This window comes from Mauremys reevesii, linkage group 13 (assembly GCF_016161935.1).
Source record: "Mauremys reevesii isolate NIE-2019 linkage group 13, ASM1616193v1, whole genome shotgun sequence".
NCBI classification, from domain to species: domain Eukaryota; kingdom Metazoa; phylum Chordata; order Testudines; family Geoemydidae; genus Mauremys; species Mauremys reevesii.
The window spans coordinates 20,445,394-20,467,616 of record NC_052635.1 but is presented as its reverse complement, the minus strand read 5'-3'; the positions used below and the strand labels follow the sequence as shown (position 1 = coordinate 20,467,616).

General features: G+C 57.0%; 1 protein-coding gene across 3 annotated transcripts in view; it reads right to left on the bottom strand.

The window, feature by feature from the left end:
* The window catches only part of SOGA1 (suppressor of glucose, autophagy associated 1), a 102,357-nt gene that overhangs the window by 44,232 nt on the left and 35,902 nt on the right, over nucleotides 1–22,223 (bottom strand). For 2 of the 3 annotated variants that reach the window (XM_039498894.1, XM_039498896.1), the window contains exons 4-6: nucleotides 15,262–15,324; nucleotides 2,019–3,272; nucleotides 437–595 (exon numbers count right to left, since the gene is read on the bottom strand). In XM_039498894.1, coding sequence (XP_039354828.1) covers nucleotides 437–595; nucleotides 2,019–3,272; nucleotides 15,262–15,324 — 1,476 coding nt within the window. The remainder of the gene's footprint in view (nucleotides 1–436; nucleotides 596–2,018; nucleotides 3,273–15,261; nucleotides 15,325–22,223) is intronic. The other variant, XM_039498895.1, reaches the window with a different exon arrangement.

Below are 22,223 nucleotides of genomic sequence, written 5' to 3'. Positions count from 1 at the left end.
CTCCTCCCAGGACAACTGGCTCCCCTCCGGGCAGTGCTGGAACATGCTAGCTGGAGTCTCTGCTCTCTAGAAGGGGTCTGCCCCATTGCCCCACTAGCTCAGCGGTGCTCTCCCCCATCACCCCATTTACCACAGAGAGAGGGGAGCTCTCCCCATCCACATCTAGAAAGCTCCAGAAAACAGTTTTCAGAGCGATCCAGCAGCTCTTTGGGCCTATGCTCCCTCTCACCCAGCTGGGCCGTGGGCCTGCTGAACACAGGTGCCAAGAGCTCTCCCATGGGGGATCCCCAAGGGCCCAGCATAGCCACCCCTGCTCCACATCAGTGCCTCCCCTTTCACATCTTCTGGCCTTCCCTCTCCCCACACTGACTCAGCATCTCCTAGGCCAGCCCCATCCCCTGCAGGGCGGGGAGCTCCCGCCCCTCTGCTCACCTACCTCGGTGACATAGGAGTCGTTCTCGTCAGGTCGGTAGGGCTTGTAATTCCTGGGGAGTTTCACATTGGAGTCCACGTCCATGGTGTTGTTGCTGCAGTACAGGTCATGGGGTCGGCTCCCCGCGGCGTCCCAGTCCGGGCCGTCCCTAAAGTCTGGCTGCTGCATGCATGGGCAAGTTAATGAGAACAAACCAAAAGGGCGGGAAGAAAAGAAAAACAAACAAAACAATGGGTCTCAGAAACAGCAAAGAACTACAAGACAACAAAAAGGATGAAGATGAAGAGGAGCTTCAGCACCGTGGCATAAGACAATGTGGAAAACAAAAAGAAACACAGGATGAGGAGACACGTGGGCTGGATTGTTTGGGGTGAGGGAGAGAGAAAGGGAAAAAATGTGCAAACCCCAGTTATGGTGCCATGCAGTGACTGGTGGGGTGGGGAGTTTGGGCTGGGTTGGACTAAAACCCAGCAGCATGCAGGAAAATAGAACTCTGAACAAATGAGAGTGTGCTTCGGAAAGGGGCACTGCCACCCAGCCACCTCTGGAAATCTGCTCCCTCTTCAGAGCCCGGAGCCCTCTACCCTCCCCTGGCAGTCTGCAAGTTCTCAGCTATGGTCCCCCTCCTCCTGCTGCACATGGGCTGGGTGATGTGGAGCTCAGGGGGAGGTAGGGCATGCTGGCAGGTTTTGGGAACAGCCTGAACTCAGGGTTTTTGGCACACTCCCAGCACCGTGAGGAGATGGTGCTGCTGGAGATGGTGCTGCTGGAGATCCTCAAGGGGAGCATCACCATGCATCTCAAGGGGATTGTGTGCTTTGGGCCAAGCCACACTCTGCTGCTCCAGCGGCATGGAGGGGCTGCTCCCCGGGGACAAGAGGACATGCTCAGAGTCTTACTAAATTTGCCTTTCAGATGTTCACTCTGGAGTCTCTTGCTCCTGGGCTCTCTCTGCAGCACTTAGCAAAGGGGCTGGGAAGTTCTCTCCCCAAGAGTGCCACATCTGGCTGTAAGGTGGGGTGCCACCTGGATCCTGGAGACCCAGGACAGCACCCCTTGCCCTCTCTCCCATGCACTGTACTGACTTCACACGAGCCTCCCACCTCGCTGAGATAGGGACTGAGCTCACTTGGGGATGTTTCACCATGACAGGAATCTGGCATCAGACCATGCAGCCATTGCTGGATCTGCAGAACAGTGCATTCACCTGGGACGGACCCTGGGCATGCTGAGGTAGGACTGTACTTGAGAGCCCTTACCCTGTGGCTGGGGACAGGCTCAGTGTCAGCCACCCCATGCCCCAAGTGTTCTGAAGTGACGATGACCCAAAACAGTGTTCCTCTGCCTGCCCAATCTCCAGGGCTCCACCTTCCCCACTACGCACACTCTGATAGAGCAGAGTCCTATCTTGTCTGTGGGTTCATTACCATGCAGTGAGTTGTTGTTAGTTTGTAGTTCACTCTAGAGAGGCACAAAGGAGGTTACATTATAGGTGGGGTTTGTTTTGTTAAAGCAGGAGAAACAGCATGGCAAATAAAGCAACCACCACTGCACGGGAACGGCAATGACATGGAAAACACCCTACCTGGAAGTCGGAGCTGTGCTCTTTGTGCAGTGCTCCTTTAGGAGAGTCCTGGGCGCCGCAGCTGGGCAGGAAGGAGAAAGGGTCCATCTGCTCTTTCCAGCAGTCCCCAATGTGATCCACCTTCCTCATGAAGGAGCTCAGCTCCTGCTGCAGGACGCGGAGCCTCACGAAGATCATGTTGATCAGCTTGGAGTCACTGGTGCTTTCACTGTTGTTATCCACTGGCTCACTCAGCACCAGATCCATGCAGTCATTGTCCAGACACACCTTCAGGCTGGAGGTGAAGCCATTGGAGTCAGAAATCAAGACGTCGATGGCTTTGCTAACAAGTGCGGCCTGGTCCCGGATGCCGAGCAGAGTCTCCAAGTCCTTGGATTTGAACAGCCGGGTGGGGCTGTTGTCCTGAGACTTCCCGTTGCCATTGCTGGGCCCTCTCTCAGGGCGGTCCTTGGCATCATTCTCTCCTCCAATGGGCACCTCTCTCCAGAGAGGGGTGGGGATGCAGTCCGCAGAATCGCCAGCCTCAGCGTCGGTCTCCATCATCGGCCTCATGGTCTGGCAGGAGGCCAGGTCGCAGCGCTGAAGGTTAGAGAGCAGCACGCGGTTCTCGTACTGCAGCTTCTTCACCTTACCGCTGAGCTCACTGATCTGCACCTTGGCCGTGGCCAGCTCCTCTTGAGATGGCTCGCTGATCACCGAGCAGCTGTCCTCAGACAGGGTAATGTCCAGGTCGTGGTCCGACTTGTACTTGTTCAGCTCATTCATGAGGAGCTTGTTTTGGTCTTCCAGCTCCATCAGCGACCTCCTCAGTAGCTCTGCCTCCTCTTCCACGAACTGCAGGTGTCGCCTCAGTTCCACCTGGCTCTCCCCAGAGTCCCCACAGCTGGTGGAGGAGAAAGCAAACCGAATGTCCTGCCCCATCAGCTCTCTGTCACCTTGTCCCTTCATGTCATCCATCTCTGCCCTCAGCCCACGGTTTTCAACCTCGAGCTCCACGATCCTCCGACTCAGGATGTTGGCTTCTTCCTCAACGAGCTTCAAATGAGCCTTCAGTTCTGCCTCTCGCGAATGAGGGGAGTCCACCAGCTCCTCTATGGACAGAGAGCTCTCCAAGTCCCCGTACAAGGAGCGGTATTTCACCAGCTCCTCCTTCATGCTGTCATTCTCCTTGGCTAACTTCGTTAGTTTCTTGCACATCAGAGCTGACTCCTCTTTCGCAAAATGCAGCTGACACTTTAGGTCTGCGCTGTCATCCTATGGGCCAAAATGGCACAGGCATTAGAAAACAGGCTGCTTCTGGTTAAAAATGAGAGTCATAGACCACAAAGGACCATTGTGATCATCTAGTCTGACCTCCTGTACAACACAGGCCAGAGAACTTCTCTCAAATAACTCCCAGAACAGAGTATTTTAATACCTATTGTTTGCAGCTCTACAAACTTCAAGTAGTCAACCTGCCTATTTGTAATTTATCAACATACATATGAGCCAAAGCATGAGGCCAGAAGCACAAGACATGGCTTCATACAGACTGTAGTTTATTGAGAATTAATGGCCTTATCTCAATGGTCTCATTGCCTCAGATACACTGGGCACGTGAGAAGTCTGGGAGCTCATGTCACGAAGTGGAGCTGTGCCCTCAAATCTAAGTGCAGAATTTGGCCCTTGAAGTTGTGAATTAATTGGGGCACTGACATGGAGAAAAAACAGGTGAACTGGCCCATAGCAGACATTCCGCCATTGTCAGAAAACTGTCCCTCAGGTCTGCAGAGTGCCAGTTCCTATGGGCCCTACCAAATCTCCAATACCTGGAAATACAGCTCGGTGGAACTGTGGCAAACACAGGAAAAGGGTACCCAGGGAGCTGGAAAGCAGCTAATCATACAGGAGATGGGCCCCAACTGGTCTGAACTGACAGGGAGGAATTCACACCCCTGATGCCCCAGGGCACTGAAATAATGTTCACACTGCACTCTAACCAGGCCAATAAAATAGAGCTAAGTGTTGTTTCAGCAACATGGGGAACAAGTTGTTGGACTCCATGTGGAAAAATAAACCCACAAGCAGGTTTCCTCCTGAACGCCTGGCATTGCTGTGCAAGTGCAGCAGTGTTTGAATTAGTTCAGATTGCTACAAATCCCTCCTCTGGGCTCCCTTCTGCTGCCCAGCCAACAGGAGTCAATTGTTTCAAAACAGAGCAGCCCAGCCTCCCATTCGCTCCCCCCCCCCCGGGCTCGTCACTCCATCCAGCCTGCTGTGTGCTCCTTGTGCTTGGACTGAGCGTGGCGGGGCACAGAGACGCTCTGTGTGCTCTCGGACAGTGTCGCATACATCCCCGCGGATGTTAGCAGCAGCAAACACAGATCTCATTTGTCTAAGGGCTGGAAACGTCAAAGATCCATTTTCAAAATGAGCTGAGCCTTTCACTGTACAGCTCCCAGCAGCCACTGGAACAGCCCCACCCACATCCTGACCCAACGGCTGAAGTATCTGTCCCTGTGTGCCACAACTTCTTTGCATGTGCATAGATGGGGAAACCCTGCTAGGTCCCATCTGCCCCCTTCTCCCAAGGGCCAACGCTGGGCTGCTCCTCTCAGCACCACTCTCTAGTGCTTTGTCCATGGGGCAGTGGGGAGGCCCCCAGTTCCCTGGGAAGACTATTCCCTACCCTCAGGAAGATTTCCTGTAGTTCCCTTTGTGGGAATCCACTCCACTGCTCCGAGAGTTGCCCCACTGCTGACAATGGCATAGAGAGCCAGCACTGATCTGACACAGACCCCTGGTGTCTGTCAAGTCAGCCTTTCAAAGCGGCTTGGGGGAGCCCCCTCCCCTGCTCACGCCAAGAGATGGAGACACACAGAGGAGAGCAGGGTGCTCCCTGCGAAACACCAAGCACATGTCTTGTGGGGAGGGGAAGTCAGCTGCCTGAGGGGCTAGAGAGCACTTCCACTCTGCGACTTCCATCTCAAAACCCAACAGTAAATACTAAGCCAGAAAGATGGGATGAAGCCATTGCATGTGGAATAAAGGGAAAGCTGGACCTGTTCCACGTCCAGAGGGACAATTGAGGGGAAAATCTCAGCTCTGCTGTTCGTTACCATCCATCTTTCAAAAGCCAAACCGTTAGGAATTTGGAGATTTCTTTCCTGGACTCCCCAAGTGCGTTAGGGATTTTTTGCTCCACGAATATGACCTCATGCAAAGGGTCCGTTGGTTGTAAATCTCATTGAACGCATTTCATTTCCTGTTTTCAGGGCTGGGAGAAACATGTTCCTGGGAAAACTCTGCACACTGGTGACGAATCCCTCCCACTGAGTGCCCTGTGAAGCAGTTAAGATCTTTTTTCCAGATGGTCAATACAGTTTGAAAATTCAAATTCAACAGCTATGCCTGAGCCTGCATCATCCTCAGATAAGCAGCAGCTATTGACTCTGCAAACTTCCCAGGCTGCTTTATGAAACCCCACAGAGCTTTTTACAACAGCCTCGTTCAGAGTGTAAAGGTGGGTGCCTGCTCCCAAGCTAGGGTGCAAACCCCTGCTTGACGGAGCAGTGGGCATGATGGCCACACGTTATCCTTCCGGCTCACTCGAACATTCAGCAGGAGCTCACCAGCTGATTTCAGATCAGTGGAAGCACTGTGTACTGCGGAGGGCAGGATATAGCCCTTACTACGTCCTATGAGGGCCAAATTTTCAAGTGTTGAGCATCCTCAGTTGGAGGCAGATTTCCAGGAGAGGTTTCCATTTGGGCACCTAAATAAAAGCCAGATTTTCAAAACACACAACTCCTCGCAGCTCCCGTGGGGACACTCCTGGCCAGATTTTCAAAAGATCTCAGCTCCCAAGATGCGGTACCCTTTTCAAATCTGCCCCTTGCTTAGGTGCCTGAATGGGAGCTCAGATCTTGAGAAAATTCAGGTCTTAGTCTTGAAGATCAACACACTAGAACTGCCAAACCACTGGCCTGGAACCATCAGACCCCTAGAAGTGATGGTGAATGGTCCTCTCTGAACGCTCAGACGGAAGGAAGCCCACCAATAGCAGTCTGTCTGATTTCCACCTAACACCCATTTCATTTGAACAGAGTCACATTTCGTACTACACCAGTCAGAGGTGAGCAGGATATGGCCCCAGGAACTCTCTAAATCAGCGATCAATCATGAATCAAAGCTGTCACAGACGATAGCCCATAGCACACAAGTAGCGGTGCTGAGACTTACCCACGAACGGCGCTCCCTCCCCCAGAGACATGCAAGTGAGGAAACGAACGTGAATAAGGCTGGGCAGAAGGGTGCTATCTCTCTAGGTGCTCATGCTGCACTCGTCACGGCTTACATCAGTTGCATCACGGGAAGGGGCTAGTCTTGCTGAGAAATTGCTGGTCTTTCCAGTTTTACCCACAGTGTTGAGACAGGGGTGGTCATAACTCACATGAGGCAGAGCCTCGAGTCCCCCGGACCCTTTCGCTAAGTAGCATGGACAGCCTAATCCCTTTGCCCACCCTTGCACACCAGTGCACTGCTCACACCCTAGGGATCTCTGGACTATCTGGGGGGTCCATCTCCAGAGCTCAGCCAGCTCTGCAGCAGCCACGGGGTCAGTCTTGGCTCCATGAAGCCAACAGCCTGAGAAAAAGGCGGTTACTCACCATAGTAACTGGTGTTCTTCGAGATGTGTTGCTCCTATCCATTCCATTTAGGTGTGCGCGCCGCGCGTGCACGGTTCTTCGGAACATTTTTACCCTAGCAACTCCGGTGGGCCGGCTGGGCGCCCCCTGGAGTGGCGCCGCTATGGCGCTAGATATATACCCCAGCCGGCCCGCCCGCTCCTCAGTTCCTTCTTGCCGGCTATTCCGACAGTGGGGAAGGAGGGCGGGTCTGGAATGGATAGGAGCAACACATCTCGAAGAACACCAGTTACTACGGTGAGTAACCGCCTTTTCTTCTTCGAGTGATTGCTCCTATGCATTCCATTTAGGTGATTCCCAAGCCTTACCTAGGCGGTGGGGTCGGAATGAGACGTGGCGGAGTGTAATACCGCGGAGCCGAAGGCTGCGTCGTCCCGAGACTGCTGCACCAACGCGTAGTGGGAAGCGAAGGTGTGGACTGAAGACCAGGTGGCCGCTCTGCAGATGTCCTGGATGGGAACATGGGCCAGGAAGGCGGCCGACGAGGCGTGCGCCCTCGTCGAGTGTGCGGTGAGGCGGCACGGGGGGACGCGAGCAAGCTCGTAGCACGCTCGGATGCAGGACGTCACCCAGGATGAAATCCGTTGTGAGGAAACCGGCTCGCCTTTCATGCGCTCAGCAATCGCCACAAAGAGCTGGGAGGAACGCCGGAAGGACTTTGTCCGGTCGATGTAGAAGGCGAGGGCCCTGCGGACGTCCAGAGTGTGGAGCTGCTGTTCACGAGGTGAGGCGTGCGGCTTCGGAAAGAAAACCGGGAGGAAGATCTCCTGATTGAGATGGAAGGCCGACACCACCTTGGGGAGGAAGGCCGGATGTGGTCGAAGCTGCACTTTGTCCCCGTGAAAGACGGTATATGGGGGACCTGCCGTCAGGGCGCGGAGCTCCGAGACTCGTCTGGCGGATGTGATCGCCATGAGGAAGGCCGTCTTCCAGGTAAGATGGAGCAGAGAGCACGTGGCCAGGGGCTCGAAGGGCGGGCCCATCATCTGGGCGAGAACCAGGTTCAGGTCCCAAGTCAGAGCAGGCGGACGCACCTGAGGGTAGAGACGGTCTAACCCTTTAAGGAAGCGGGCTACCATTGGGTTGGAGAAGACGGAGCGACCTCCTATAGCGGGCCGGAAGGCTGACAGAGCCGCCAGGTGCACCTTCAGGGACGAGATCGCGAGACCTTGACCTTTCAGGTACCAGAGGTAATCGAGGACGGTCTGGATGGGGGCCGAGAATGGGTTAAGACCTCGCTGGTCGCACCATAGCGCAAAGCGTTTCCACTTCGCAAGGTAGGTAGAGTGCGTCGAAGGCTTCCTGCTTTCCAGCAGAACTTGCTGCACCGCCGCCGAACATCCTCTCTCTGCGTCCGTCAATCACTCAGGAACCAAGCTGTAAGATGCAGCGACTGCAGGTTCGGGTGACAAAGCCTGCCGAGGTCCTGAGTGATGAGGTCCGGCCATAGCGGAAGGGGGATGGGTTCCCGAACCGACAGCTCGAGCAGCAGGGTATACCAATGCTGTCTCGGCCAGGCCGGAGCGACGAGTATTACGCGGGCCCTGTCTCTCCGAAGCTTGAGTAATACTCGGTGGACAAGCTGAAACGGGGAGCAGCGTGAGCGAGGACTCCGTCCACGGCAGGAGAAACGCATCCGAGAGGGAGCCTGGAGCTTGACCCTGGAAGGAGCAAAACCTGTGGAACTTCCTGTTGGCCCGGGAGGCGAAGAGGTCTATCTGGGGAAACCCCCACCTCTGGAAGATTGTGTAAGCCACATCTGGGCGAAGGGACCACTCGTGGGAGGCGAAGGACCTGCTCAGACGGTCGGCCAACGTGTTCTGCACTCCTGGTAGAAAAAACGCTTCGAGGCGAATCGAGTGGGTTACGCAAAGATCCCAGAGGAGCAAAAGCGGGGAGGAACGAGCTCCGCCCTGCTTGTTGACATAGAACATGGCTGTGGTGTTGTCCGTGTACACCGCTACACAGCGGTCCTGAAGGTGGGTCCAAAAGGCGAGACACGCCAGACGGATCGCTCTCAGCTCCCGGACGTTGATATGGAGGGAGAGCTCCTGGGCTGACCAAAGACCTTGGGTGTGCAGGTCTCCTATGTGAGCCCCCCATCCCAGCGCCGACGCGTCTGTGGTCAGGGTGATCGACGGGCGAGGAGGGCGGAACGGAACCCCTGCGCAGACTGTCTCCGGATCCAGCCACCAGGTGAGCGACTGGAGAGCGGGACTCGGCACCACCACCACCATGTCCAGTGGGTCGCGCTGAGGGCGGTACACCGATGCCAGCCACATTTGGAACGGGCGAAGTCGCAGCCTTGCGTGCGCGGTCACAAACGTACCCGCTGCCATGTGACCTAGGAGACGAAGGCAGCACCGCACTGTTGTCGTTGGAAAGGCCTGAAGTGTCCGTATCAGGGAGGCCAACGTCTCGTGCCGAGCCCGAGGGAGGCAGGCTCTGGCCAGATTGGAGTCGAGGACGGCTCCTATGAATTCCACTGTTCATGTCGGAACTAAGTGGGACTTGTCGGCGTTGACAAGCAGGCCGAGAGATCGAAACAGACGCAGAATCTCGGACACCTGAGCCGCTACCAGCTCTTGGGTACGGCCACGAATCAGCCAGTCGTCGAGGTATGGATACACGTGAATCCGACGACGACGGAGGGCTGCGGCCACGACCGCCATGCATTTGGTGAATACCCGCGGTGCGGTGAAGAGGCCGAAGGGTAACACCGCAAACTGGTAGTGGGCCTCGTTGACCATGAAGCGCAGGTAGCGTCTGTGGGGGGGGGGTAAATTGCCACATGAAAGTAAGCATCCTTCATGTCGAGGGCGGCAAACCAGTCTCCTGGATCCAAAGAAGGGATAATGGTCCCCAAAGTTACCATCCGAAACTTGAGCTTGCAGAGGTACTTGTTCAGCTCCCGGAGGTCCAAGATGGGACGAAGACCTCCTTTCGCCTTGGGGATGAGAAAATATCTGGAGTAAAATCCCCTGCCCCGCCTGCAGGGAGGCACCTCCTCGATGGCACCCACGCTCAACAGAGATTGGACCTCCTGTAAGAGGACTTGCTCGTGAGAGGGGTCCCTGAAGAGGGACGGGGAGGGTGGGTGGGAGGGAGGGGGCGAAATAAACTGAAGGCGGTAGCCGTGCTGGATGGTGTTGAGCACCCAGCTGTCTGATGTTACAGAACACCACGCCTGGAGGAAACGGGAAAGGCGAGTTGAAAACAAAGGGGATGGATCCTGAGGGGAGAGTGGTGTGCCGTCCTTGGGCGTCCCATCAAAAGGTCGGCTTGGGACCTTGAGGAGCCTTGGACGAGCCTTGGGACAGGTTACGCCGCCCGCCCGATGGTCTGCGGCGGAACGGGGCCCTGCGATTATTAAATGGCCGAGACCTGGCCTGCGGCCCGGGCCGATAGGGCTGTTGCCGGAACGGACGCCTCTGAGTGGCTGGTGTATGCATCCCCAAAGTACGGATTGCCACTCGTCCGTCCTTCAGGGTCTGAATTCTCGTGTCAGTTTTCTCAGAGAACAGGCCCTGCATTTCAAAGGGGAGGTCCTGGAGGGTATATTGTACCTCCGGTGGCAAAGTGGATGACTGCAGCCACGCGATGCGTCGCATGGTTACACCGGACGCCACAGTTCTGGCCCCCGAGTCCGCTGAGTCGACCGCTGCTTTAATCAAGGTCCTGGAGGCCAACTTGCCCTCTTCTAGGAGCGCCGAGAATTCTCGGCGGGAGTCCTGCGGGGTCAGCTCCGCAAATTTTCCCAGGCATCCCAAGATGTTAAATGTATACCGGGATAGCAGGGCCATTTGATTTGCGATGCGGAGTTGGAGACCGCCCGCCGAGTAAATCTTGCGCCCCAACAAGTCCATGCGCCTGGACTCCTTCGACTTCGGCGCAGCAGCAGGCTGTCCGTTACGCTCCCGGTCGTTCACGGATTGGACTACCAAAGAGTCTGGAGTCGGGTGCACATAAAGGTATTCGTACCCTTTAGGTGGTACAGAATATTTCCTCTCCACGCCGCGTGCCTTGGGAGGGACGGAGGAGGGAGACTGCCAGATGGCGGCATTGTTCCGCTGGATTGTGCGGATGAATGGCAGCGCTACTCTCACAGGGGCGTCTGCTCCCACGACATCCGTGATGGGGTCATCGACCTCTTGGACTTCTTCGATGGGCAGGTTGATGGCTTTCGCTACCCGCCGAAGAAGGTCCTGGTGCGCTTTGAGGTCTATCGGTGGGGGCTCCGATGGCGCCGCCCCTGCCACCGCCTCGTCGGGAGAGGAGGACGAGGAGTGACCTGGCAGCACCTCTTCAGGAGCTGGCTCCGCGTTTGGGCAGTCCGGTGCCAGTGTCTCATGCCCCAACGGTGTACCGCGGGCAGCGGATTGTGGCGTGGGAGACGGGGGTGGCCTGCTGACAGTGGCCTCTGGCACCGAATGTGCTGAACCTGGCTGCCTCGGTGGAAGGGGAGGCCCCTGCTCATGTTGGGCCCAGGGTACCCAAAACCCCCATTGCTGAGGTCCATGGTCCTGCGGAATAGACCCCGCTCAGAAGTCTACCGCACTGCCCTCAGGAGAAGCAACTGAGGGTTCCCTCGAAGGCCAGGGAGGAGCCGTGGCGGTGCCCGGGTGAACGTCCGGTGCCGGGGTAAACTGCCTCTCCGGTGCCGACAGACGGTGCCGGTCGTCATGCGGCTTGATAGGCGAACGGGATCTGCGCGAAGCGTGGTTCCGGGAGCTCGACCGGCGGCGCCGGGAGCTCGACCGGCGGCGCCGGGAGTCGGACCTTGAGCGCGAGCGGCGGCGCCTTGAGCGGCTGCGCGAATCGCGATATCGCCCGCGATGTCTGGAGCCGGACCTGGTGCGGTGCCGGCGACTCGGCGACCGGGACCTGGAGCGCCGCCGGGAGTGCGACCGGTACCGCGATTGCGAGCAGTACCGGGACTGCGACCGGCGACGAGATGGGGAGCGGCGCCTCGACGTTGACCGTCGTGCGGATCGGGCCCGGTGGCGATCGCCTTCTTGAGGGAGAACGGGAGCGAGAGCGGATCATGGTGCTCCGATCACCTCGGCCGCCAGGAGAAGGAGGGCGCATCATCAGTGGCTTTCCAATGGACTTGACTGTCCGCACCGGCGGTGCCGGTAGCTGATGGCCCGTATCAGCGGTGAGGTCAATCAGCTCCCTCGCCGTTGCGAACGCCTCCGGCGTGGACGGGAGCCTCAGCTCTTCCTCGGTCGGCACTGGGGAGCTGGGCGGTGCCGGACTCGACGGCCCTTGCGGCGCCGGAGTCGACGGCCTGGTGCACTTCTTGTGCACTGCCTCAGCCTGTACCGTTTTAGTCGGTGGCGGCTGGGCTAACGGCTTCTGCTGTTGTTTTGCAGCGGCCGTCTTCGGCACCTTTTGCTTCCTCCCCGGGGAAAGGGAGCGGTGCCGGGTCTTCGGTGCCGGGTGCCGAGATGCGTCGGCACCGGAGCGGCTCGGTGCTGCCGGTGCGCTGCTCACTGAGGCCGGCTTCGGCGCCGACGGAGCTGGTGCCGGAGGTTGGAGAGCCGACTCCATAAGGAGTTGTTTTAAACGAGAGTCCCGCTCCTTCCTCGTACGAGGCTTGAAAGCCACACAAATGGGGCACTTATCTGACCGGTGCGACTCTCCGAGGCAGCGGAGGCAAGAGTCGTGCGGGTCACTCACCGGCATGGGCCGCTGGCAAGCCACGCAGGGCTTGAATCCTGGTGCTCCGGGCATAAGCCCGCACCGGGGCGGAAGAAGAGGGCTAACCCCTCTAATTCCCTAACTACTATACTATACACTAACTATACAACTTTAACAAGAAATCTAACAAACTATTAACAACTATATACACTAAAACTATTGAGAACGCTAGGGCTGTGGAGGTAAGGGAGCACTCCACTGTTCCTACTAGCCGTCACGGGCGGAAAGAAGGAACTGAGGAGCGGGCGGGCCGGCTGGGGTATATATCTAGCGCCATAGCGGCGCCACTCCAGGGGGCGCCCAGCCGGCCCACCGGAGTTGCTAGGGTAAAAATGTTCCGAAGAACCGTGCACGCGCAGCGCGCACACCTAAATGGAATGCATAGGAGCAATCACTCGAAGAAGAACATGAGATTTATGTCCTGTGGCTTGGAGTTGGGTTGGGTTTGTTCCCTCAGCCCCTTGTGGGATCTCATTAGGAGGAAGTGTGGATGGTTTTGTATTTCAGTCTCAACAATGTCTTGTAAGAATGTTTTTGATGTTGTCAAAGGCCTGAACGTCTCCCACTAAGAGGGACAAAGACGGCAGCGGGGACAGTGTTTCCAAGTGCAGCTCAAACGTGCAAAATGGTGCACCTGACCGTTAGCCATAGTGCCCAACACATATACAGACGTGGGCTCCGGGGGAACATCCAATTGTCTTGACCAAGTTCCTCCACTGATAACATACGGGAGGATAGAAGTTAAGCCACAAATGAAAGGAAAAGAAACCAGCAGAAACAGCCCCCCATTCTTCAGCATGTCCCCTCCACTGAAGAGATCGGCTAACACACAAATACCCTGCAAAGGGAAATCACAGACTGCTTCTTGGTCAATGACTTCAGAACCAACACCAAGTGTGTCACCGTGGGCAGTGGATTATCAGGTTTATCCTCACTGCGCAGGTATGGGGGCAAGAGAAACTCTCAGGAGACATGGACCTTTCCCTAACTCTGCAGGGAAGATATACCTGCTATTCCAGTGGCTACTTTGTATGTGTGTGAGAATCTGCGTGTGCGCCCTCCACACTAAGCCCCCACATACAGATGGCAGGCCAGATCCTCAGCCAGTGGAAATCAGCTCAACTGATGTCAGTGTAGCTATGCTGATTTACACCAACTGAGGCCCATTCTGTGTGCGCGCGCAAGCTGGAAGGCGAATTTTATCCTCACTGCAGATTTAAGCAGGGCCATAAGTTTAACCCTGTAATGCAATGAGTTGGAATTTCCTCTAACACTCATTCTGCTGCAGCAGACTCATGTTATTTCCTTTGTATCACTGTATCATTCTAATGAACCCTCTTAGCATTGCTGACAGTGTCTTGGGTTACATGTAATTCAGATATTCCACTGTTATTCGGGATTAACTAATGCAGCTTGTGAACTCAATATCAAGCGTTTGGATGTTGGAGACAAACCAGAGCAATGAACGATGAAGACATTACCAGTCACTCCTTTCCTACCTCTAAAATGCTGACATCAGCCTTTGAGAGAGGCTTTTATGAACAATAAACCACTTTCATCTCTGCAGTGACACCACCAACTCTGAACCTTCACACCCCGGTCAGGTTATCAGAGAGTCAAAGCCACTGAACACACCAATCACTGAGAGACAAAATCCTTCCACCAGTGGAGAGCCCATAACTGCTGCATTGTCCAGTGTCCTGTGCAAGGCAGGGATGCAGAGTGCAGGATGTTCAGGAAGTTTATAAGGCCAGACTGCTGGACAGAGGCACCTCAGCTGCACCCACTAAACGGTTTGAGCAAAACGGATACCTGAGAATGCCCATGGGAAATGGCTCATGCTGCAGAGGCAGAAGTGAACGGGACACACACAATCACCTGATAGCCAGGGCACAGCACCCTCTCTGCAGGCTGAGCTTTGGCTCAGATTTTTAAATATTATCTCAATGTCAAAACTATCCAAGTAGTGCTGAGGTCATTGTTCTAGCCAGGCACGGTGCTCTCTCCACCAGGCACACAGGAACAGGAGGTGGGACTGGGAGGGACCTCCTGGGTCATCGGATCCAGTTCCCTGTTATTGCAGGCAACCCCACCATGTAGTCCCCATCCATCCCATGCAGCTAGGCCCAGAGCCAAGGTGTAAAGCAAGGGCACTTAGCTACATATTGGGCCTGAGTAGTTTTCTGGTTAATGGATCCTCGTTACCTCAACGGAGTCTGGACTGTTCTGAGCCCCACCCCATTTCTTCAGGCTTGACTCTAGCTGTGTCATAAGTATCCTCCCTCCGGCCAAGTAGGCCTGGCTGAGATTCCCTACAGAGCCCATCACTCAGTACACCATATGCTCATCTGCCTCCCCACCCAGCCATGTGGGGGTGAGAGCATGAACTCTGTAGCACTCCCTAGAAAAATGACTGTTAGCATCCCAGCTGGGAGCACTGCTGGGGCAGATACTCCATTTGCTCCTCAGCCATTGCATGTTCTCCAGAGAAGAGCCCCAGCTTGGCCGCAGAGAAAGTCAGCTACATGGCTCTCGGCAGCATCAGCATCGCTCCATGGCTAAGCAGGCTGGCCAGCCCACTTGGCACCTCCAGTGCCTCAGTGGGGCCAAGTTCCAGGCCTCGGGAGCTACATTCCAAACCCTTTATTAGAAACCCTTCACCATAACCATTCCCCGGGGGCCACTCGACTCACCAGGGCCACACAAATTAAGGCATGACACTTCCACATGCATGGTTGCACTGCTATGCCAGGACTGGCCACCTGCAGGGTGAGCATGGCTCTTCGAGTTCTACAACACCATTGATAGTCAACATGGCCCTAGGAGGGCCTGACTGGCTACAGTTTGGGTACCTGGACTGAAGGCTTCTTTTCAGTCTTCCCCACAGAACGAGATCCCCTTTTCTTCAATGAATTCTGGAAAGAGAAGAGAGAAGGGTTATGCTAGGGTGAACAGACAGCAAATGTGAAAAATCGGGACAGAGGGTGGGGGGTTAATAGGAGCCTATATAAGAATAAGATGCAAAAAATCTGGACTGTCCCTATAAAATTGGAACATCTGGTCATCCTAGGTTATGCAGAGTCGTTTGCACACTGCACTTCCCACGCAGCCAGGACAAGCATTTGTGAATTTGCTTATTAATATCACGCAGACACTTGCACAAGGTGACTGCGCTATCGGTTGTGTGCCCAACCCTGAGCTAGAACCCTGCTTTTTGCTGCCAGCTTTGGTTATGGGCTGCTGAACGCAGAAAACCAACCCCAAAATGTGAACTTTGACCTTTTCATCACCAAGGTCAATCTAACCAGCTGCAAAAATGATACCAATGCCTGCCATGCTGCATTATGGGTAAGGCTGTGTTTATGTTAGGGAGGTCATGGAGACATTCTCTGCTTCAGCCCCAGGGGTTGAGGGATGGGAGCTGGCAGCCAGCGGGGCCCCGAGAGGGTTTCAGCGACAGGCAACAGCCTCGCACAGTGGCGGGCAGCGCCTTTGGTGAGCGGCTGGGTGTGCCCTGTTTTCTCTTTGGGAAATATGGTCACCCTACAGCTCCGAGCTGCCGTGGGTGGAGGGAGGCCCCCCTGCAGCTTCCAGCTGCTGCGGGCAGAGGGGGAACCCCACAGCTCCCAGCCACCACAACGGCAGGGGAAACCATGGAGCCACTGCAGCAGCAGAAGTCACAGACAGGTCACAGCTTCTGTGATTTTTTTTGTTTATTGCCTGTGACCTGTCCATGACTTTTACTAAAAATAACCATGACAAAATCTTAGCCTTAATTATGGAGGCATGCTGCCACCGACTAGGAGAAATCCCATCACGACATGGTCCCCAGCTAGATTAATGGACTTTGGCCAAGGATGTAGTTAAAGGAAGGGAAGGTGCAGCAGGCAGCAATGCTGATAGCCACATTCCTCTGAAGGGGGCTTCTGGCAGCTTATTTAATGCCTTGCATTCCCAGCCTCCTGCTTCTGTGGATGGAAGAACACCAAGCACTAAGCCAATCCCCAGTGAAGCAGGGAAGTGCTGTCATAGGCAGGGTCTGTCATGGACTAGAGCAACATAGCTGGGGCTGGAGACCAGCAGACCCAGCTCCCAGCTCTACCCACTAGACCATGCTGCCATCCCAGAGTGTCTAGGGGCACCCTGTGAGCAGAGCGGTGTACCCCACAGGGAGCAGAAGCACAAGAGGAAGCTTCTGCTCCTACTACCCGTTTTGGTGATAAAGGACAGTTCAGCCTGGCATCTCTCAGCAGCACAGTGCAGTGTATGTAAAGCAGACACCACCACAAACCTCCCTGGCTTCTGATTATCTCACTTGGAAAACTTCCACGTGTACAGGAATCCTGTTGCAGACCTTCTGGCGCCACCCACTTTGGCCTGTCGAATGGAGATCAGCCACATGCAGTGAACCTGCACACCAGCTCCTAAAACGCCCAGTGTGGGTATCTTAAGGCTTTCCCTGACTGAAACCCATCCAGCAAGGGCCTAGCGCTCTTCTCCCCTCCCCGGTTAAAAGAGGCATTATCCAACCATAGTAGAAAAGCTTCCTTCTGCAGAGCAGCCCTTCCCCCTGTCCTCAAGGTGGGAGGGAGTTGGACTGTGGAGAAGTCTAATTTCTTCTAGAAGCTGAGCACCCTGGAGGGAAGTCACTTTATCATAAGCTGCCCTGGGCTTTGTAAACCACACTGACGCAGAGACAGCTGCCCTGACAAACACTGGGTGCAGACAGAGTGACTGATACAGCTGACTCAAACCTATTGATGACTTTGGAGATCAGGCCCGAGGCCTCGTACTGGTGATGGAAGTGAGCGGGAAACCAGTGGAGGAATCGGCACAGAGGGGAAATGTGCTCACGACAGGCTCCCCTGTGAGGGAGCTGGCTCCCTGAGGAATGAGACGCTGACAGCTTCGGGGCAGGGCTAAAGAGTGAACAAACCCCGTGAGGTGGTTTGCTGGGCTACTTGACACAATACCTGACTAACCATGTCGGGAGCGGCTGCAAGTAGCTGAGCGGCTCGTGATGGTCTATGCAAAGCCATGTCCTGTACCACCCATCAAGAAAGTCGCAACATGCCCGTGCGGTTCCAGCGTCAGCCCAGAGCTACAATAATGACCTTGGCCCAGGGCATTTCCTGGGGCTTCACAACCAGTGGCAGCTGCTCTGTTGCACCTTAGAGCAGCAGCTCCTGCCAGCCAGTCATGCACCTACACTCCCAGCTTCAGTCACTCCAGTTCCAGGCCGGACTTCCTGGATTGGCCACCCAGCTTTAGTCTTGATCAGGCAGATTTGCATGGAAACAGCATCTTTATTTCTTACCTGCTCCCCCAGCTTCAACCTGACATCACCGGCCAAAGGCAGAGTCTGTCCAGGTCCTTACGGTGCTCCCATTGCTGGCATGCCAGCACCAGAGTGCGAGTCTTTAGACAGAGTCCAGGAACCCACAGCTGCAGCCCAATAGTCTGAGGTCAGAGGTCAGAGAGGAAGCAAGCTCACAAAACACTTCTTCCTACCAGCATCCCCTCAGGCTTGCCTGGGTTCAGCAGCTTAGCTGACCTCCGCCAGGCACTGAGCGAGGGGGAGATGATGCTGAGCCCAGGCTGAGCAGGCACTTCAGCCCAGGCTGCATCACCACCGGCCTTCCCCAGATTTAGGGCAACATGAGGAAGAGGATGGAGCTGGAAGGGACGGCTCAGAGCACTCATGTCTGTTGCTCAGATGCCCATAAAACCAGCCTGGGTTTGCTGCAAGAGCGAAGACCTGAGCCAGTTCAGGGTGTTTCTGTTGATCTGTGCAGGGAGTTAAGAGGTGGGATCGGACTGTCTACTGATCGAAGCCATCCACGGCAGCAGAGGCCCAATGTCACGAGGATGGAGGCACCTGTACCTGCCCACCAGACTGACAGGTGCAGTCTCGCTCATTCCCTGGGCTGGAGCCTGATGCAATAGGGTCCAGCTAGTTGGCCACCAGGAGGAACTGGACCCTGTTTGTTTATTAGCTTCTCTATCAGCTTGTTCAGGAGTGTGAGGCCTGCAAGGCAGCACTGCCCGGTCATTCCCTGGAGCAAGGGTTCTGTTAGTTCTGAGCTGACTCCTGCCTGCCTGGGGCAGCATGGCAGATTCCTCTGCTCAGGCGAGGTGCCCAGGTTGGATGACCATCTCTCAGGCAGGGTCCCAGAGTTCTTTATGCTTTCCCCACCTAAAGGGGCAGATGCAGGCGGTGCCCAGGTGCCACCATTGGCCCAGGAGAGGAGCAGCTTTGCTGCTATAATTCTTTTACCAGGCTGCAGGAACAGATTTTGTTTCACCTGCTGATTCCGGGGGGTGGGGGAGGGGTGGGGGTGGGATGGGCAGCACAGGACTTGGGTGTGCGTTTTCGGCTTGAGGAGAGAGCATTATTCATTGCTCTGCAGCCATTATAAGACCAATTCAATCTCAGTCCCCAGGGCTGCAGCTCTATTTTACTTGCCCAGGCAAAAGATCAAGCACTCCTGCAGGGCTCAGAGGTCGAGTTCTCCCAGGCAGGTTCTGAAACCCCTGGTCTCCCAGCTGCCTGGCTCCGGCAAACCCAGTCTCCTCACCTCAGCCTCCTGGAAATCCCAGTGTAAGATTGCCAGCCACTGCAGGAAGTGACAGGTTGAGGGAATGCAGACGCTCCTGGGCCTCTCCACCAGCAAGGATCCCACAAATCACGTCAGCACCAACATGCCAGCTCCCCTTTGCACTACACATATTGGCCCATGAATCCCAGATTTCTCAGTACTGGGGACAAAGGGACTCCAGGGAAAGCCAGAGCCCACAGCTTCTGCCTCTGGTCCCTTACACAGCATGGAAAGGAAAGAGGCATAGAGCAGCTGAATGCTGCAGAGATGAAGATGGGATTGTCCACAGCACGATGCCACTGAGCCCCGAGCCATCACGCTCCCCCAGGTAGCTGAGACAGGGCAGGGCTCGAGGCTAGGACTTGGGCCATCCAGGCTCAATTTCCTGCTCTGTCTCAGATTTCCTGTGTGCCCTTGGGTGTGCCCCTTAGCCTCCTGGGGCCTCAGGTCCCATCTGTGCAGGGTGGGTCATCACAAGCCTGCCCTGCTTCCTGGGGCAGTGAGAATAAATGCATGGGAGATGGTGAGGGGCTCAGATACTGTGGGGAGGCAGAATAAGTATCTCATAAGCAGGAGAGACTCGGACTGGGCAGCCAGTCCCAGGCAGGACCACCGCAGCCAAGCTGCCTGGCCTGACTTTCTGCACCATCCAGCAGGGAGTGTTTGGGCAGCAGACAGTGAATTCAGGGAGGGGACGAATGACCCAGATGACCCTCCAACACCACAGCAAGCACCTGCCAGCCTCGTCCTCGCTACCACACGTAGGGCAGCAGAACTGAAACCTGGGTAGGTGTTCCACCAGCTGGCGACTTCACAGGACACCACAACCATTTGTACGGCAGGTTTCATTCTGGCCACATGCGCAGCAGCCTGGCCAGCTGTTCAGGCCAATCCAGCAGGGCAGCAAAGCTGCTGGTTAGCCCTGGTTCTCCGCTCAGTAGCAAAGAGGGTACAGAGGGCTTGCTGTGCCGCAAGGGTAAGGCGTTGCACTCAATGACGAACCTGCCCAAAGATGTTCCCAACTTGTTCCCTACCCACAGCAGCTTGGACAACCCAGCTTCCAAGCAAGCATCACCCGGGGCTCTGTCTGACCTCCCCACCCGGGGTTGCAGCTGTGGGCCGTGCTGCCCAAGAGGAATTAAGACCCCACCACACACGCACACACACACGCACACGCCTTCTGGGCTAGTGCTCACTGCCTGGGCCTTGCCATGTCTGCGGCTGCACACAGAGCAGGACCCAGGAACAGCCTAGCAGGGTCAGCTGGGGAGCAGGCACTGCTACCTGGAGGAATCAGAGCTGGGAAGGAGAGAAAAGAGGGGAGCTGGGTTGGGGTGGCTGGAGGGAGGGAGAGAGGGTATGTCAGTGGGGGAAGGTGGCTGTGGGGGGAGTCAGATAAGCAGGGAGGAAGCGGGGGATGCCTGGGGAAAGGGGCTGCCCCCAGCACACACAGAGCAAAGAGGGCCTGCTGCCTGCCCAGAGACACTGCGTGTGGGAAGAGTGGGCTTGCGTCTGACAGGTGAGCAGGCTGCTGGGGCCCTGCCGGGGGAAAGTGCAGCAGGCAAGGCAGGGGCTACTGGAGAAGGGGGCAACTAGAGCAGAAGGATATGGCGGGGCCCCAGAGGTTGGGATACATTTCAGGTAAGTGGCAAAACACACGTGCTTATATGAGTGAGCCCCAAGATTCTCCATCTGTGCACCCACAAACCTGGGGCCTGGGCCGGCACAGGCTCTGTGCACACCACTGCTTGCTGCTGGGTAGGGTTAGCTCCAGTGATGAGCTGCCAAAATGCTAACAACCGGTTCCCTCCTCCTCACCCCATGAGGGGTCATGCCCCCCCCACTCCTGCCCCATCCAACCCCCCCATGTTCCTTGACAGCCCCCACCCCGGGACCCATGCCCTATCCACCCCCTTCCCTGTCCCCTGACTGCCCCTTGCCATCCCATCCAACCCCTTCTCTGATTCCTGATGGCACCCAGGAACCCATCCAACCCCCCCGTCTCACTGTCCCCTGACTGTCCCTGGAATCCCTACCCCTGACTGCCCCCCACCGCCCCATCCAACCCCTGCTCCTTTCTGACTGCCTCCCCACCCCCTTGCCCCCGTTCAATCCCCCTGTTCCCTGCCCTCTGACCGCTCCCACACTAATCCAGCCCCCCAGCTCCCACACTAATCCACCCCCCCAACTCCCCTGCCCTCTTCCAACACACCCTCCCTGTTCCATTACCGTCCTGCCTTGAGATGGGGGATCAGCTGGGCTGGGGCTGGGACCGGAGCTGCCGGGCTGGACCCGGGGGCCGGGCAGGAGCCACGCCGCCCGGCTGGACCCGGACCCGGGCAAGCAGGAGCCGCACCGCCCGGCTGGACCCGGACCCGGGAGCCGGGCAGGCAGGAGCCGCGCCGCCCGGCTGGACCCGGACCCGGACCCGGGCAGGCAGGAGCCGCCCCGCCCGGCTGGACCCGGACCTGGACCCGGGCAGGCAGGAGCCGCCCGCCCGGCTGGACCCGGACCTGGACCCGGGCAGGCAGGAGCCGCCCGCCCGGCTGGACCTGGGGCCGGGCAGGCAGGAGCCGCCCGCCCGGCTGGACCTGGGGCCGGGCAGGCAGGAGCCGCCCGCCCGGCTGGACCTGGGGCCGGGCAGGCAGGAGCCGCCCGCCCGGCTGGACCGGGGCCGGGCACGCAGGAGCCGCGCCGCCCGGCTGGACCCGGACCCGGGCAGGCAGGAGCCGCGCCGGCTGGACCCGGACCCGGGCAGGCAGGAGCCGCGCCGCCCGGCTGGACCTGGGGCCGGGCAGGCAGGAGCCGCGCCGCCCGGCTGGACCTGGGGGCCGGGCAGGCAGGAGCCGCGCCGCCCGGCTGGACCTGGGGGCCAGACCCGGGGGCCGGGCAGGCAGGAGCCACTCTGCGCTGCCCGGCGAGGTCACAGCTGGACCCGGGAAGCAGGAGCCGCGCCGCCCAGCCCCAGGGTCCGGCCGCAACCTCGCCCGGCAGCGCAGCGCCTGGAGCCCTCCTCCCGCTGGCGCTGGCGCCCCCGCTCCCCACCCCAGCTCAAGCTCACCTGGTGGAAGCCGCTGCTTTCTTCTCAGCCCTCCCAGGAGGAGAAGCCGGAGGAGCTTCTGAAGAGGAGGCGGAGTGAGGTGAGCTGGGGCTGGGGGAAGGGCAGGGAGCTGCTACAGCTTTTCTTAAATTTAAAAGCCCTTTTGGAACTAGTT